Source organism: Buteo buteo, chromosome 16, assembly GCF_964188355.1.
Source record: "Buteo buteo chromosome 16, bButBut1.hap1.1, whole genome shotgun sequence".
Taxonomy (NCBI): domain Eukaryota; kingdom Metazoa; phylum Chordata; class Aves; order Accipitriformes; family Accipitridae; genus Buteo; species Buteo buteo.
Genome location: NC_134186.1, coordinates 21,422,402 through 21,439,779, shown reverse-complemented (window position 1 = coordinate 21,439,779; position 17,378 = coordinate 21,422,402). Strand labels below are relative to the sequence as shown.

Below are 17,378 nucleotides of genomic sequence, written 5' to 3'. Positions count from 1 at the left end.
CGAAGGGCTGCTTTTGTGACCACCGACCCATTTGAAGTTCTTGTCGGCTGTTCTTGAAGTCTTTATTCTTGTCCTTGTTCTTTGATCTTGAAGCTTAACGCAGCTTCAATCACATGTGGTCAGTCTCAACATTGTTCTCATCTAGCGTACAGGAACATCTAGTCATAAGAGCAAAGAACTGCAAAACTTATGAGTAATTACCTCTACTAGCTAATTGCTTGGCTCTACTTTTGTCTATTGTTTCAATCATAGTGTTAGTATAAGATTTCTGATAATTATTTACCAATTCTCACTTTTACAGTCACCTAGCAGCAAAACAGTTTCCACAGCTGGTACAAAATATTAAAACCATCAAAATATTTAGACATATCATACAGAATGTATGGAAATATGCTATCACCTGCAGAAAAAAGAAATTACATACACATATCAGAGGACAAAAATGGACCTTCTACTAAGATCAAATCCCTAGTCTTTAATTTTGGTGAGCATTGGATTCAGAACTTGTCTTTGCAGCAGAAATAGAAAACTGGTAAAACAGTGTCTCAGGCTTTTGGAGGAGACAGAAATAATCTTATCTTTGTACTGTCCCTGCTGGTCTTCTTAGCAAGAATGTCCCAAGAATGCTCAGCTAGTACATACTCCAAGGAAATGACCCCCTTAATCATCACATTAAAATGTAAAAGATTTGGGAAGTGTCACGATATTTTCATCAAGAATGTTATCGTAGGAAATTCTTTTGTTAAGGAATTGTGAATTGACTTGTTTTCCTTGCTCAGATGGTGAGGTTTCATTTATTTGAGCACTGCCTTTAAAGCAGCTGTTAAGAAAACAATAGGACCACTCATCGAAAATAAAATAATGTAATTAAAAAGTAAATCACTGCTGACACCAAAGTGTATTTAAAAGCAGCTGCAGTCATAAGATGGTTGGATTTTAGTTCACAAAAATGAAAGGCATGCAGCCACATGGGACCAATAATGCTGGATGATTTATTGTAGAAGAAATGTGCAGAACAAATCAGTAGAAACGTGGACCTGAAAGCAGAAAAAAGAAACTGTGAATGTTTAAGGCTTTTTGTAAGTTCTTGTGGAGCCGTAGGAAGTAGTGATTAAGAGAACAGTCTTTGAAAAGGGCTGATACAATCAGGACTGTATTCCTGATCAGGAAGAGAGAGGTATTCAGAGCAGTTCAGAAATCCCTCTATCTGAGAAAGGTACAAAGAACTATATGTAAAACAGGTGGAAAGAAAAAAAATATCCTAATTACTTCAGTAGTCTGATCATATCTTATAAAGTGTTAAATTCAGATACACCTGGCCACGGTTATAGTAAGTAGTACCTTCCTTCAGAAACAGTCCTCACTTTTGTATAATTCTGTTATTTGAGAACTAAACTAACATTACTTGTGAATAATATCCGCACTTGCAAATGTTCTTGCCTGTTGTATAGAGCAAATCTGACTCAGAAAATGAATAATTGGTAAGGTGTAAGCCTATGAGCAATTGGGATCTTTTCAGATCTTAGTATGAGAAAGAGGTTTGTTTCCATCTGTAAAATGAGCAGAACATTTGGAGAAATTGAAGCTGGGTGGTTAAACCGTGGCTCAGTAGTACTGGCTTTTGTTCCCAGAGTTTTCACAAATGTTTGTCTGACAGGAGGAAAGTTTACAGGAAGAGGTAATGCTCAAAATTTAAGGTAATTCTAAAGTTTGAACATTGACTATGTTTAATTAAGTAGTCAGGCGGGTGGTGGGGAGGAGAAAGAGCATGTAAGACAGCAGGAACTGTTCATAAGCAGAGGGTACTGGATCTGAGTTCCCAGGCTTTAAAAATATTTTGTAGGTTTTCCTGACCATCAGAATGCATCTTCCCAGAGATTGGATTTCGCTTTTTCTTGACTGTGTGATTTCCTTCTAGGGCATAATATATTTTATTTTTTATTTAATTTGCATAGTTCCTATGAAATGTTATGATTTTGTTTGATTTTTGGCACAGCAAGTAGCACTGTACAAAGTCTGTTGGTGCACAGAAAACTTAGTTTTGATATTAAAATTGTCAAGACTGGATGCAGTGGCAAAAGGTCATTTGTTTTCTGGCTGGGGTAGAGACGGATGAGGCCAAATTAGTAGTTTGAGAGAATTTTTTTGAGGGGTGACATTTTTTTTTTTCAAGCTTAGATTATAGTGCAATGATTCTAGAATAGGATGAAATATAAGAAGCTTCCAGCTGTGTGGGTGATATTGGGGAAAGGAATTGTTCAACATTCTCTTCTATCTTCCTTAGACAAGTGTCCTCCTTTATAAGCCCATTATAGTTAGGTGCATATTGGAAAGACACACATTTGTTCTTCAAAGCCAATTGCATGCCCACTAAGGGCCTGGTTTATAGCATGCCTTTTAGGTTGCTTTTACATGGGTTTTGGTTTTGTGAAACATGTTGTTTGAGCCATAAATTACCTTTATCTGTTTGTTAGTTAATACAAAGTTAATGTAGTTAATGTATTTCACAGACAGCTTGATCATGCTTACTGGATTAATTGATGTTTTAACCACAAAATCAACTTGACAGTCCAGACTGTAGATGGTGCCATGTTTGTGTGTAATTACTTAGACTATCAGAAGGTGGATCGAGTCATTCACTATCGTAGAGAAACCTTGGTGTCCCCACCTTTGCTTGTGGATTAGCAGGTGTCACTTCTTCAGAGTTATAGAAATGACCAGTGGCAGTATGATTGTCAGTCTTATTTCTTGCAAGGCATGTTGTTGTATCATCATAGTGCTGGAAGTCAGTAAACATGCTTGGAAAAAAACTTTCTGAACTGCAAGGGGTTTATATGGTCTGCTGTAGTTTCTGTGTCTGTACAATGGTGCAAATGATTTACAGGAGAGCTCTAGAACTTAATTATTGTTTAAAAGCATCTTTAAATTCCTTGAGGCAAGGTGCCATGAAAATACAAAGTGCTATTAATTGGCTCATCAGACTTTACAGAATGCCACAGTAATTGCATATTTAATAGTCTTTCAGTAGTTACTGTGGTGCAACAACTTGGCAATTCTGTTGTAAGCAAACATTTCCATCAGTTTCTTTCAGTGTACAATTGCAGTGCCGGGAGAAGACAAGATGGAACAACCCTGTGAATTTGGCATGCTTTTGCATTAGAAACATGAACGCTAAAAACATTCATCCTGATTACCCAAAGGATGACATATCTTTAAAGTTACTCCAGTGAATAGAGTCTAAGCACTGGCTTCATAATGAGACGTGGCATTTGCCATGCTTTGCTGCTCTGATTATTAACCACTTTGGAAGTTTGCCCTGCAATAACAGAGCAGTTCTGATCTCTTTAGAGATTAGTAAAAAGAAAACAACCTAATTTTATTTTAAGGGGTAGTAAATGATTTTAATATAGTGTCTTAACACCTGGAAATAGGTGCAGACCAGTCTGGCCTGCTGCTTTTGTACAAATAAAGAAGGGAATCATGTTTGTGTTCAGTGTTCTTCTGGAAATCTCCCAGCAGGAGTCTGGTATGAGATGGGAGAGGAAAAAAAAGGATGAAGGAAAATAAATATCTGTACACAGTATCCGTGATTTAAAAGAAATGAGAATACCATACAATTCTGATTACAGAGTTACTAGAAAAGACAGACTTTATTAGATGCCTAAAGGAATACAAATGAGATGATCACAACAGAAATATGTGCTTAACTACTGGAATGAGAAGTGTGCTTTTTTTGGCTCTGAACATGTCATGGAATATTCAAAACGCCTGTTTCATGGCATAATAATGCATTGTGTCATTTCATGATAACATGACTAACAGCTAAACTCTGAAATTTAAATCTAACTTCACATGAGCTTTAGAGATAAGCTTATAAATACGTCAGCGTACATAGAACTTCAAAACAGGGATGGGAAATGGCAAGGGATGTACATCACAATAAGCATTTTTGGCGGTACACTTAGGTACACAGCCTTAAGGTGTGTCCCTACCAGTTAGTGGTATTTTACAGCTAAAATGAAAATACTTACATTTATCCTGACCTCACTGCAGTGATTGTTTCTCACTATTTTCTTATTTTTAGAATTAATATTGTGGCATGCGAGTACAGTGCAATATGGTGAATACCTTCTTTTAGAGTGCAAGCCTCTGTTTATGTTCCTTAATTTAGAGCTATTCTGATCATAAAATAACTGTGTGAATGCTACACTCAGCAATTTGATGTCCGAGGGATATTCCAGAGTACTTTAGAGACGTTCCTTAAGAAAAACACGTTTCTTCATGTCTGGCTTATTACAGAGACAGTATCACCCATTTATCTCTGATTACTCTAAGATGACATACAGCATTGTGGCTACAGGGTTTAGTTCTTATTTTTCTGTTCTGTCTTTGCTGTTCTAAGTAAGCAACAGTACTTTCTACAGTGGAATTAATAGCTCTTCCCTAGTATGTTAATTACATTAATTGCAGATGTCACTCTAATAGCAGCTCCTACTGTTTTTAAAGCTGTAAGTCTTATATAATTCCTCTTCTAATATTAATTCTGCTCAACGGCACATGTAAACTACAGCTGTATTAACTGATCTAAAGATACCTGAAGCTCTTTAAGCGACAAGTAATGTGGGCACTAGGTACGGAGATAACCTTCATCTGAGGTTCTGAGGGAGCAGTTAGTGCTAAATAGCTTACAAAAAAATATATTATAATACTATTTCCCAGCTGTCTAACTGCTGGAGAGCCAGAGCGAACCATCAGAGATGGGAGACAATGTTACCTAGCTCAGGCCCCTGAAATTTCTGAGTAGGAAGGAAACTTTTCTGAGACAGTCTCAGTTTCTGGATTTGCCTCCATGTAACACCTACCTGAACAAGATCTTTCTCAATGTATTCAAATCCACACTGGGGAACAGGACAGGAGAGTTCCTTGTCTGAGAAAAACAAAAGCTATCCACTCCTGTAAAAGCTAATCCTGCCCTCAGGATGGGTAGTGCAGGCAGTTTCCTTCTCTGTCTGTCTGTCTGTCCTGACTTATTTACAGGAGCACAGAAGCAAAGATGAGGCAAAATTAAAGTACACAAGCAGAATCAGGGATATCAGACTGGAGCCGCTATCTGTGGAGAACTATGTAGATAGTCCTTTGAGTCACACAGTGTAGACTGAGTTGGTTTCCGAGGGGGAGAGAGTTGCAAGGAAAGAGGGTGGTAAAGGCAGCTCCTGATGGGAAAAATGGCAACATCTCCACTCCTTGGAGAAATCTCTGACATTCCTCTCAAAACTCTGCTCTTGTAAGTCCTGTCAGAGATTGAGACGACTTTATTCAAAATCTGAGACAAATGTGTTTTGGTCATTAAATTCTGAGACAGGTTAATGTCAAAGCATAAACCACGGGACTACACAGTGCCAGAGAAACGGCCCACAAGGGCAGCAACCTGTTTGTCACAGCAATAGCTGAAAGCGTATGGGAGGAGGAAGAGATGTGAAATTGATTTCTCTAAAAGAATACTCCTTTCCACATCACAGAAAATATAATTCATGATGGGACCCTCAATTCCTTAACTTGTTTGAAGGCTACATTTTTGATTGGGTTTTTTGGTGTTTGTTTTTGTGGTGGGTTTTTTTTGGAAGGAAGGAATGGTAAAGGGTGGCTTAGACACAACATCTTTACTGAAGGGACATTAAGCTGTTGTGATTGCCTCTGTACAGCAGTTAAAGCACATTTAGAATATTTATATTGTATATTCTGAATGAAGAAAAACCAACCACATTGATTTGTTAAAATGCTATCAAGGGTCAGGAAAGCTCACCTCCTGAGCTAATTTGCTAGTCTTATCTAAAAATCACTTGCTATTATCCAAATAATTATATCTCCTCTGTTCAAGCTACTACATTTGGCTAATGTCTGAGAAGCAGCAGGATGAATAATTGTGATACCTGGAGTCTCACTGCCAGCATTTACCAGAAGACAAAATCGTTCTCTGTCCCTGTTCTCTGGGCTGTTTCTCAGAGCAGATCCAGCCTTCTCCTGAGGTTTCCTGCTGATATCTAGGCAATTGAAACTCACTTATTCAGAGCATGCCCAAGAACCTGTCTCAATGATTTCATCCTGGACTGTTTTGAAACTATTTGAAGGAGTCTCAGAAAAAAATACTGTAGTTACCCGAATATGAAACTGATCAGTGAGCCTAGTGCTTTAAAACACTTTTATGATTATCTCCGGTGAATGCAGGTTTTGTCTTGCTGTTTGCAGGTTGCCATTCAGTTGGATACATCTGCTTTATTGTACACAGAATGCCTTGGCATGTTGGATAGGTTTTGTTTCGGGTTTTTTTCCCCCTGTTTCTTTTCTGGTGTGCTCACCATTTCCAAATCATTTGTGAGTTTAAAATAACAGTAGCTTTATAGCACTTAGATGTAGGTTTAAAGGCTAGTCTAGTCTAAAGGACTGATGAAATTGGGAAAGTTAAGACAGAAGGAGGACAAAAGGGTATGTATTGGATAAACCTATTAAGCAGGGCATGGGAGTTACACCTCTTAACGGTCAGCTTCAAAATCTAGTTTAATTCCCTACTTTAAAAAGTAGCCATTCCTAAGTGTAGTAAAAAGATCTTCCCTTGGTTTTGGCAAAGTCATTTAGGATCCCAAAATGTTTCTGTAGTCCTAAAGACAGCAAAGCATTCTATGTAGGTAGAGTGAAGCAAAACGTGCAGTAGAAAATCAGTGTGCAATCAAGAAGTGGATTCACAAGGGAGGCCCTTTTTCTACAGAATCTGCTCAGCCACAGAAAATGAGAGCTTAGCTACTCAGAGCATACCTAGGGCTCATTAACACACACTGCTAAGCTGTATACTATGCAAAAAATAAAGTATTGCTTTATTGGGAGACCCTAGATTATGTAACTGCACCTTAATGGAAATAAAATAGAGCATATGATTTTCAGTGTTGCCATTAGCAACAGTTCTGTTATTAATTTCAGCCTACATTCCCCTCCTGAAACAACCACTTCATTGAAAGAAAACCCTGTGGGACAGGTAATGCAGAAGGTTGTTAATGCAAAGTGAATCAGTGCTTTTGGGATGTATACTAAGAGTAACAATGAACATAATTCTTTTTGCATCCCATCCTAGTAATTTTTAACACAATCAGGAATTATATTTCCTATAATTCCCTCTTAAAAGCTTTTTTTTAAATGTGCATTTTCAGCTAGCATCTGTGCAGTCACTATCCTGAAATTGTAGCTTTAATGCATATTTCCATATTTGCTGGAAAATATGGACAATATCCACATGTTGGGAAAATTCTCAGCCTGATTATCTAACAGAGAGCTTTTTCTGTGTAAAAGTGAATACAAAATTGCTAAGTATCCAATTAAGGAAAGCTTTCCTTTGCAGAGCAGCAGTTAAGCTGGGACTGTCTGAAGTGCTGGGTTACCTGCTCTCCTGAAATGAGACCTATTCCGACCGTAACAATTCAGGATTGGATTTAAACGCTCATCTTTCCTTCCATTTTTCTTCAGTTGCACCCCAATAGTATTTCTTTATCTATCTCAGCCCCAAAACTGTGCTTTTGTAATTGAGTGGATATTATTAAAAGCCTGGAAATTCCCTCAGACTTTCATATTTGGTGAACTGAAAAACAGATTTTATATTCCCTGAAATGTCATTACCTAATTTTTGAAGAAAAGTAATAAGATTCTTTAATTAAAGAATAGCTATTTGTACAGGGAAATATTGAATTTGTAGGTACTATGATCAGCTAATGAATTCCATTCAGGCATGTTTATATATCTTATAATATGTGTGGTTTTCTCAGCTGCCACAAAATAGCTATCATAAACATAGGGAAGTCAAAGTAAAATGGACAAACACAATCCTGGTATAATTCCACTGACTGAAATGTATTTTTGCTGTTGCTTAAAGTAACTCCAAATCTGTGCTACTGGCTTTAAGTATAATCTGCTTGAATCTAAGTCAGTCATAGAATTAAACAGAATTTAGTTGTCATCAAATGGTAGAAATAAGTCTTTTACTTTAATGATGGGATTTTTTTTTTCCTTCCAAATGAAGTAATTTGTGACTAAAAGCTTAATATTTACAAAAATGGTCTTTTTTATGAACTGGAAAAAAACAGCTTCTGCACATTTTTTCATAAAAAATCTCTGCATGTTAAAAAGAACTGCATCTCAGCACTGAGGCTTCGGTCAACTTCAGCAACATCCTTGCCCGCACCCACAGGAAAATAGATGCATTGGGTGGTGTATTGCCAGCTCACAATAGTAGCCTTGCAAGTAAGATTTTGTAATGACTATGCTAATAGCTATGAGAAACTTCCACATAAACAAAAAATCCTCAGAAACCTGGGCAGACTCAAAGCAGGCTGATTGCTTATGGAGTTAATAAAACATGCTCATTCAGAGTGCATTACAGGAGATCACATTCACAGTTACTAGAAAGCCAATGTGTATATTTACGTGAAGATGAACTCCAGAGCAAATAAAGCTGTATGTAGCTGCTTTTATCCCAGAAATATTTTATTGCCACAGAGCAGACAACTACTTCCCTTTTCTTTTAAAGTTTTTACAAATTTCAGTAATGTGCCTACATCAGTGTCCCCTTTTTATTCAAATACATCTGTAAAACTGAAGTAGGCAAGATGTCAACCAAGACAAAACATGCCATATTTATTTTAACTAATATCCATGGAGATCCATAATGTGTTGAGCATTAATTAACCAGGTATTTTATGTTAGTTAATACTTTAAAGACAAGATTGGTCTCTATTTTTCTCTCAACCTGGAAAGAAAGTGTGCATTGGGGTAAAATAGTACCTTTTTCCTTTTTCTGCGGTCTTGTAATGTACCTTCTGGCACATCTATCGCTGCAGCGGAATTCTTCATAAATGAATATCATGCAATTCAACTTCTACTGAAAGCTATGGTATTGAATCATAACAATTCTATAACATCAAAGAAGGTACACCTCACTCTTAAGTAGAATTTAGTACATGTACTTAAAATTACAGTCACTTCCCTCTTATCTGATAACATCTTTCTAGCATTAAGTGGTTATTAGATAAAAAGTCATAGTCCAGAGCTCAGAACTCTTCCTTCTCCAGCAAGCAGCCTAATCATGAGTCCTGCGCTCCAGCCCCAGAACTGAAACCTTTTTTCAGGCTGTGGTAGTTTCATCAGTAGGCTAGATAGCAATGTCATCTAGGTAGTCTTTCACTCAGCAGCGGGGACAGCTGCAAGACCGTTGTAAACCCCTCGATAGAAAATTCTACCTGTATAAACACTAGTAAAGCATTATAGCAAACACTATCACCATTCCTAGTTTAGAAGAAGGGTGTCTGCTTCCAGAAGGGATCTTCATGCTGTCAGTCCCAAGTAAACAGGTCCTTTCAGCAATGAGTGAGGTCCCTAAGCCCACAAGAGGAATAGCTATAGCATCCTTTTGTCTTCAGTGCTGAGTCTTCAGGCTTCCTTGTAGACTACCTGGCTGCTCAGAGCGTGCAAGCAGATGCTCATATCATCTCTTAAATATCTCCTTCTAACGCCACTGTGTAACAAGACATCTAACTCTTCAGGGTATGTAGCAACAAGGAGCCAAAATTTGAGGTTTTGAAGACTTCTGTTAGCCTGAAACTATTTTCATGTACTGAAGAAGTCTCAGGGATAATAAACACACACTTTTCACATCCTGAAGTGATTTCTGTGTGCCTGCACATGGTGGAGGTGGAATAAGGTCAATTTATACTAATCATAGAAGACTGATTGGCTTTTAAGAGCAGCCAACTATCCCTCTAAAGCACTATATTATTCTCATTTTCATAGCATTTGATTTCCCACGGAAGACATACTGTGCATTATACTATACTTTTTCATTCTCACCTTATCTCTTGCTCCTTCTATAACAAATTAATTTTTGAGGGAAAGGATGATCCTGCAGTGGAGATGCTATCTTAAAACTCAGATATGCAGGTTTGTTTCCAGAAGACATTTGATTCATCATCTGTGAATTGAGGATAATGTTGCTTTTTCTGCTTTCTAAGAAACTTGTGAAAATGAGTCCACTGTGGATAGAAAGGCATTCACATATTATGAGGATGTGTTGTGAAAGGAATTAAATGTTCTCTGTTCTAAAACAATCGAATGAATGCCAAGCGGTGGTGGTGTGAAATGGGTGAAATTAAGCTCTGGCTCAAAACAGGTGTTTTTCATTCCCACAGTTCATTCAATCTGACTCTGATTTTGATGTCAGATAACATACTGTCATTTGTTTAGCTGAACCAAATCAAATCATTATTACGAAGTGCTAAGTGATCAGCACAGTAACATTTTCTGATGTTATTTGGCACACATAAAAAGAGTAATAAAAATTACTCATAAAAATAACTTCCAGTACAGAAAAGATACTAATCACGTCGGTTACCAAAAAGCAGCAGGAGCACATGAAATAGTTTACATGGCTTTCCAGATCCTACTAATCTCTTTTATTCTAAAGGTATTCAGATGGTACTTAACACTTTTGCTGAAAGCTTTCATTACATTTTAATGGATGTTACCCTTTAACCAAGGTGGTTTAAATCCCCTTGGTTGAGAAAGACTTTATATCAAATTCTATCTTCCATGCTGCTTTTTTGAGCTTTGTCCCACTTTCTGTTCTTGAAGATGAGGAAATGTTTTTAATCTTTTGTAAAATGCACAGCTGAACGATCTAATTTAGCAGTGGTTTCATACCACAGGGTTCTATTTGTTGCCATTTAATGACTTTATTCTGCGTGCGTGTTCATTTGTACATTGCAGGGACAAATGGATATAAAGTAAATTATTAATTTTTACCAACTTCAGATTGTCAGTAAGGTTGTCTGTATTAGAATGACATTATCAACTTTTTCAAATCATGCCATTAGGGCTTTTTGGAAGACAGCACTTTCATAGGGAACCGCTATTGAGTCAACCACCCACGCCCAGCTTGAAACACAAATGTAGAACATGGATCTGGAGAAAAGGATAATTGTTTGCTATTTTTGCATGTTTTAATTTAGGCCACAATCCAAAATATATTGAAGTCAATCTAGAAACTACTTTAGCTCCACTGGGCTTTTTGAGCAAGCTTTAAGCATGTAGAGAAGGGATCATTCTATTTCAACTGGAAACTAGAATCATATCATTGAATTAATAACTGAAGTTGGAGAAGAGGTTTCAGTAGGCTCTACAAAGATTTTATACTAAGTTTTGTAAGTGATTATGCCTAAACACACTTTTCAGAGTGATTTACCATGAAGACTCCTGAAAGCCTATACTAATTTAATTATTAAATCGTGACTTCCTACTTATAGGAGTAGCAGAGAAGCTGCATCAGTGGTAGCACGTTCTCACAGCAAACAGAGGCACAGACGCGGCCGTGCAGGCAAGCTGCCGAGGAACAGGGCGCGTTGATCCCGTGAGAACTGCCCACGCGCGACTGCGGTGTGCCGGGGCTGAGCAGCGGTGCAGCACGGTGCCGCGTGGTGCCGCCCGCCCTCACTCCCCTCACGCGAGAATTTCATACCTGTACTCCATTGCGTCACACTGGTATGCCCAAAAGAAGCTGAGCAAAAACTCTATCACAAATTCCCAAGTATCAGTTCCATGATTTATACTCAAGGAGGAAACCTCCTTAAATGGGAAGAGGAAAGAGGGTAGCAGCTTCCCTCCTGTATATCTCTGTAAAAACCGACAGGTAATCCCAAATTCGCTTCTTGACAACTTCCACATGCACAGAGGCATAGTATAGCTTGACAAATTTCTCCTGCCCCCCCCCTTTTCCTTTTTTTTGTTGGAAGAGGTGTGTATCAGACTTTACCAAAAGGATTTTCAGCAGCTCCAAGCAAGAGCGTTGGTGCCCTTTCCATTAACTTGTTCTGACATTGTAATGTTTTGACACTCCATCATTTTGCAAATGATTTAGTTTTCTTTTTCAAAACCTAAGAGTTTCATTATGTGGGAATCCTTGCTTCCCAGCCAAGTACATAAATGATGACAAGACAACTTGCAACATACAACAGTGAAACATCCTAGTTCTTTTTGCCATATTTTGACGTGAATTTGAGAGTTTGTTTACTTCAAAAATCAAAGCAAAACTTTGGGAATATGAAGAGGAGAGAAAAATGGGTACAAATGTAATACAGCAAGCCCTAAGAAAATGGTAGCTAAAATTTCTAAAACTTATGTGGTGTTTTATGCCTCTATTGTAAAGTCTGTGCAATTGGGTTATTCAAGGCAGTTGGGTTATATCAACTAGTTGTATATTATTAATTTGTGGGTTTCTCTTCAAGCATTTCATATCCTCTCAGTTTCCACCATCTGCCAATAAATTATAGCTAAAGAGACTGGCCCACAAATCAAAGCACGGTATCTTTTCTATAGCTTGTCCCTATCTATAGATTGTTCACAAGGCTGTGAACTTGTGTGGTGGATAACGTCTCTTTGCCTGGGCTGCTTAAGTTTATCACATCCCCTTAAATATGCGGTGGTCAGCTGGAGAGGCTGGAGGCAGAGGAAGGTCACTGCTTTTCCAGAGGAACTCCCCGAGCCTGCTCCCTGCAGGAGGTTGGAGAGACACAGGCTGGTGGCACCACGAGTGGCGAGTGGAGCTGGGTTCCCCAGGCTGACACGGTGCCTGGCAGCCAGACCTCGCATGGCGGCAGCCTCACAGACCCAAGAAGGCAGCAAGCAGAATTTACTCTACTGTCTTCCAGGATTTCATCTTCTTGACATAAACACTCAACCAAGGAAAACTCTTTAGTGTACAAAATATCTACTCGGGTATCTGTCTGTCTATCAGTGCATGTAGAAGTAAATATACACCGGCATTAATAACAGCGTAGGTGTTACATTTTAAATTTTTTTTTTTAAATTAGAAATATTACAAATCTGCATGATAGAGATGACTGCATAATTAGAATATCAGACTGGAATAACAATGATTTAATTCAAGTTGCAGCTTAATCCTGTGTAATTGTCAAGAAGCTCTAGGTACCAAAAATGTGTATTTTCGTTCCAGGCACAACAGAATGCTGGATTCTGCATCTTTTGATTTTGGTTACTGCTCAGGGAGTGGCCATGAATTCAGCTCTTGCATCTGAATTTTCACCTCCCTTAAAAGTTTGGGGAAGTCTGAATGCACCATGCTCTGTTCCTTATTTCCTTCCCTCTGCACTTACTACTAAGCTATTAATCATAGTTCATCCAGTCTTAGTATGCATTTTTAATTGAATAGCACACGTTAAAATGTTTTCAGACGTGACTGATTTGGATGTTACTGACATAATTACTGGCTTCTATTAGATAAGCAGTGTATTATTTTAATAAACACAACCATCTATGCTCATAACAGACTTTATTTGGGATGTACAATACGCAGTTAATAATTTTGAATGCAAATGTGTTCTCAAGGCAAGTAAATGAAGATACGCCTGACTGGAGAATCTCAGGAGGTTGAAATAAGGAAAAGTAAAAATTAGGGCAAATTCCATTGACAGAGAAAGGCAAGAAATGTCTTTTAACTTCAGACTTTTAATTTCATTCATTTAATCAGTTTCCTTTTAAATCACTTTGAGGGGAAAGCTGTCTCTTCCACTTTTGAAGGCATGGAGGTGAGAAGAAGGTTGCCATAGATGAACCTGGATGTGATGCCTCTCTCCTGCATGGAGCGTACCTTTGCTCGGTTCGGTTCGGCCCAGCCCAGCCCAGCCCAGCAGGGATGCTGGGCGAGGGCTGGGCTGGTGGCTCAGCCTGCTGCTACTCACCCAGTGCCTGCCCCAGCGAATCCACATAGCTCTGCTGCGGGCTGTTTGACTGCTCCCTTTCATCATAAAGTTCTCTTTATTCCAACTATATTAGCAGTATGGGAGTTTGATTAAATCTTTACATACTTACTTGCCTTTCTAGAGTCAGACTTCCAGCTATCTTAGCTCAGGACATTTAATGTAGTATAGCCGTTGGCCAAGCATCTGTATTTATAAAAAGGATTTTCAAGAAATGGCTTATCCATCCACTCAGGTTGAGGGAGAGGTCATGTCACATCTGTATTCCTGAGACGGAAGACCTCGTGTGTTGCAGAGAGGGCCCCTCAGCGCTGTAATTACCTTCCTTTGGCAAAAAGAGGGAGTCAGAAAATACTGAGAGTGGTAGAAACAACCAGTGAAAATTGTTTTCTGTAAACAAGGGTGTGTATGGACTAGAGCTAGTTTGGGGTATCAGAGCTATTGCTATCAAGCAGGAAATGGCACTATTATCACTAAACTGAAAGGTCAGCTCTGTTGGAAGTGCCAATTACTGGTAACGTATGAGGTGGGTTTCTTAGTCTAATTGGGAAATATTTTTAAAAGACAGCAGAAATCATGTGAGTGAGTTGTGAACTTTGTGTTCCTCTAGGTGAATTACTGGGGTGGATTCCTAAGGGAGATGGGGAAAACGCTTCTAAAAAAGTGTGATAGATGTCTTCTGGGCATCAGAGCCTTGTTAACGGTCTCTTGCCTTTGTCCTCAGTTTATTGTACCCATATAAATTTTAAAACTGCTGATGCAGGAATTCTTACAGACTTTAAGAAATAGTCTTTGTACAGTGCTTTGCCGCACTGTGGGCTTCCACAGGTGGCTGCTATATTTCACCCTATAATTTTCACATGCGTAAATGGAGAGCAAAGAGAAAGTGCTGTCAATGGCTCTACTTGGAGGAGATTGCAATGCATCCACCATGGACTCTTTACATCCTTACATATATGAGGATAATAAATAATATATCATACGTGCTCACAGGGTGTGTTAGATTGCCTAGAGCAGCAGCCTCTATTTTTTGTCTGCCTATTGGCCCGTAGATCTGTAACCTATTAAGAGCAATTTTTCTGTTCTTGCTTTTTTTAACCTGGTAAATTCCTCTGGTCACAAGGATTGTCAGAGTCACAAAATCAACAGCCCAGGATAGACTTTTTGCCAATAAACTACTATGTGTGGACTAACAGCCCAGGATACAGCACAGTTATCTTTCTGTGATAGTGTTACCAGAACAAACTCAGTTTAGTCATATTGTTTTGGGGTATTTCCCCAATGCAAAATTCTTCACCTTATTTATACCTGTCATCACTGTGCATCACTCTGAAAGTTTCGCCTTTAGCTCAAGATGCAAAAAATAACCTAGTCTGCAAACTGCTGGTGGTGTTTTAAGCTCACTTCAGTTCCTGCAGAAGAAAAGAGACTGTGCCCAAGGTCTGACTGCCTTTGCTACTCTTGCCTCCTGCATTCATAAAGGCTCCTTGATGAACCCTGTGCAGCTGAGGACACGAGGTGCCCAGATAACAAAGACGACAAAGCATATTTCTCATTGAATTTGGAGGCACAGTTTTATCTGGTACCTCTTACTTTTTTGCTGTAAATCATATTACTCTCATTGCAAAATTGTCCCAATCACTTTCTTCTTTTGTCTCTTTTCACAGAGCGATGAGGTTTTAACAGTCATCAAGGCAAAAGCACAGTGGCCTGCCTGGCAACCTCTAAATGTGTAAGTAGGGAATACTATGTCTCAATAGCCTTGTGTTGAGTGTTGGCTAATGGGCCGCTCTAAACTCATTGTCTCATATAATCATTCACTCTTGTAAAGAAATAATCTAAAAATATTTTGATAGATGAGTTTTTCATCTTTTTTTTTCTTTTTTTTTCCTAACAACTGCTCAACTGCTTCTCTCTTTCTTTCCTCTTTAGCATCTCTTCATTTTTCACATGCTTTGGTTCACTAACTGTTACAGCAGAAGGATTATCCCATGGAGTTTGTGCCTTCACTGAACAATGATGTTTATTCAATGCCTGCTCAAATATATGTTGTACTATTCTACATGTAGTATTTTTTAGCATCCTGTGTCACGCACTGTGTCAATACATCAAATCCTCAATCCACCAACAAAAAAACTCTTAAAGGACTAATTCTTTAAAATACTTGCCTGAAACACTCTATGATAGTGATCCTGATGGTAGTATAATCATGGTTGATTACCAAGTGAGATAGCAAGCTCGCTTCCCAGGATCCTAACTCTGGGCTCTCTGGCACTCAGCAGAAAACAGGACCAAACTCTTCTTTCAGGATACTCTTGAATTTACTGGTTGCCTTTTGAGGGGAGTGGAGAGGGGGGGTTCCTGCATAACTTACCTGTGCTTGGCCCAAAGTTCATACTAATTATCCAAGCCCAAATGAGTGAGACTTACAAGAATTGACTAAAGATGAGAACCCCGTATAAGGTGCCACCCCGTTAGCTGCGAGTCAAATTAAGTCCTCGGAGAAGCTGGGCAATCAGCCTACTGCAAGATCGTAGGGACCAGGTAGTGCTGTTTTGTCTGTAAAAAGCATAAGGGAAGCAGTTGGTGGAACACTGCGTCTGGTTTTGTCGTCGGTATTTCTGAAAGTATGTGAAAATTTGGATGTTAGTCAGAAAAAAGCTGCAGAAGAGTTCCGTTTTCAGAAAACATCCCCTACCATAAGAGGCTTAGAAACTCTTAAGCAGCTTAGGACATAAGCTGTTCAGTTTATCCCTTCCCCTGCCCCACAAAAAAAAAAAAAAAAAAAAAGGTTAGGAGGTGAGCACAGCTTAAATAGTGAAAAGATTTCTGATAGCTGATCCCTCTTTAATCTAGAAAAAAAACACCCTATGAAATCCCTCGTAGCATGGAAGCTAAGGAAATTTGTGACATGGAAATTCTCACTAAAGTATGGGAAAAGGCTTTAACAGTGTGACTAACCTTCAGAGCAGCTTATCTGAACATGAGATGGATTTTCCATCACTTGAATATATTTTAACCCTGAGACAGAGTTGTAGGCTCTGCACAGGAATTGTGGGTTTGGCTTTTTTTGGCTGGTGTTATGCAAGCGGTCAGTCACGGTGACAGTAATGGAATTCTTTATTTATGGTCTTATTCCCTTGGAATTTTCAGTGTTTGGATTTGGTAGTGTTTGCTATGTAGTAGTTGTGGATAGCGTTTTTTCCTTGCTATCTTCTTTCTATTCACTCCAAATTAACACTTCAAAATGGACACTTTTGTCCACTTCTCTGTTCTACTACAGTGAGGTCTCTGAAACAAGGCATTTATTTTTTCATTCCAATTTCAGTTACTTTCCTAAAGCAACATTTGTGTATGATGTTTCTATATCAAAGTGAACAATTTTACTGGGAATTGACTGCTCTGGGTGCTTGGAAGGCTTTGGCATTGATAGGAGAGCGGGTTTGTACTTTGTTCACAGAAAGATGGAGAGAGGATCTCCTGCTCCAGAGTCTCAATCCATTGTCTTTCAAATACACTGAATATATTACATGACAAAAATCAAAGCTAATTAAACTATGTTGCCCCTGGTCA

General features: G+C 38.6%; 1 protein-coding gene across 1 annotated transcript in view; it reads left to right on the top strand.

The window, feature by feature from the left end:
- The window catches only part of SPON1 (spondin 1), a 204,799-nt gene that overhangs the window by 152,620 nt on the left and 34,801 nt on the right, over nucleotides 1-17,378 (top strand). Inside the window, exon 7 of the mRNA XM_075048177.1 lies at nucleotides 15,473-15,537. Coding sequence (XP_074904278.1) covers nucleotides 15,473-15,537 — 65 coding nt within the window. The remainder of the gene's footprint in view (nucleotides 1-15,472; nucleotides 15,538-17,378) is intronic.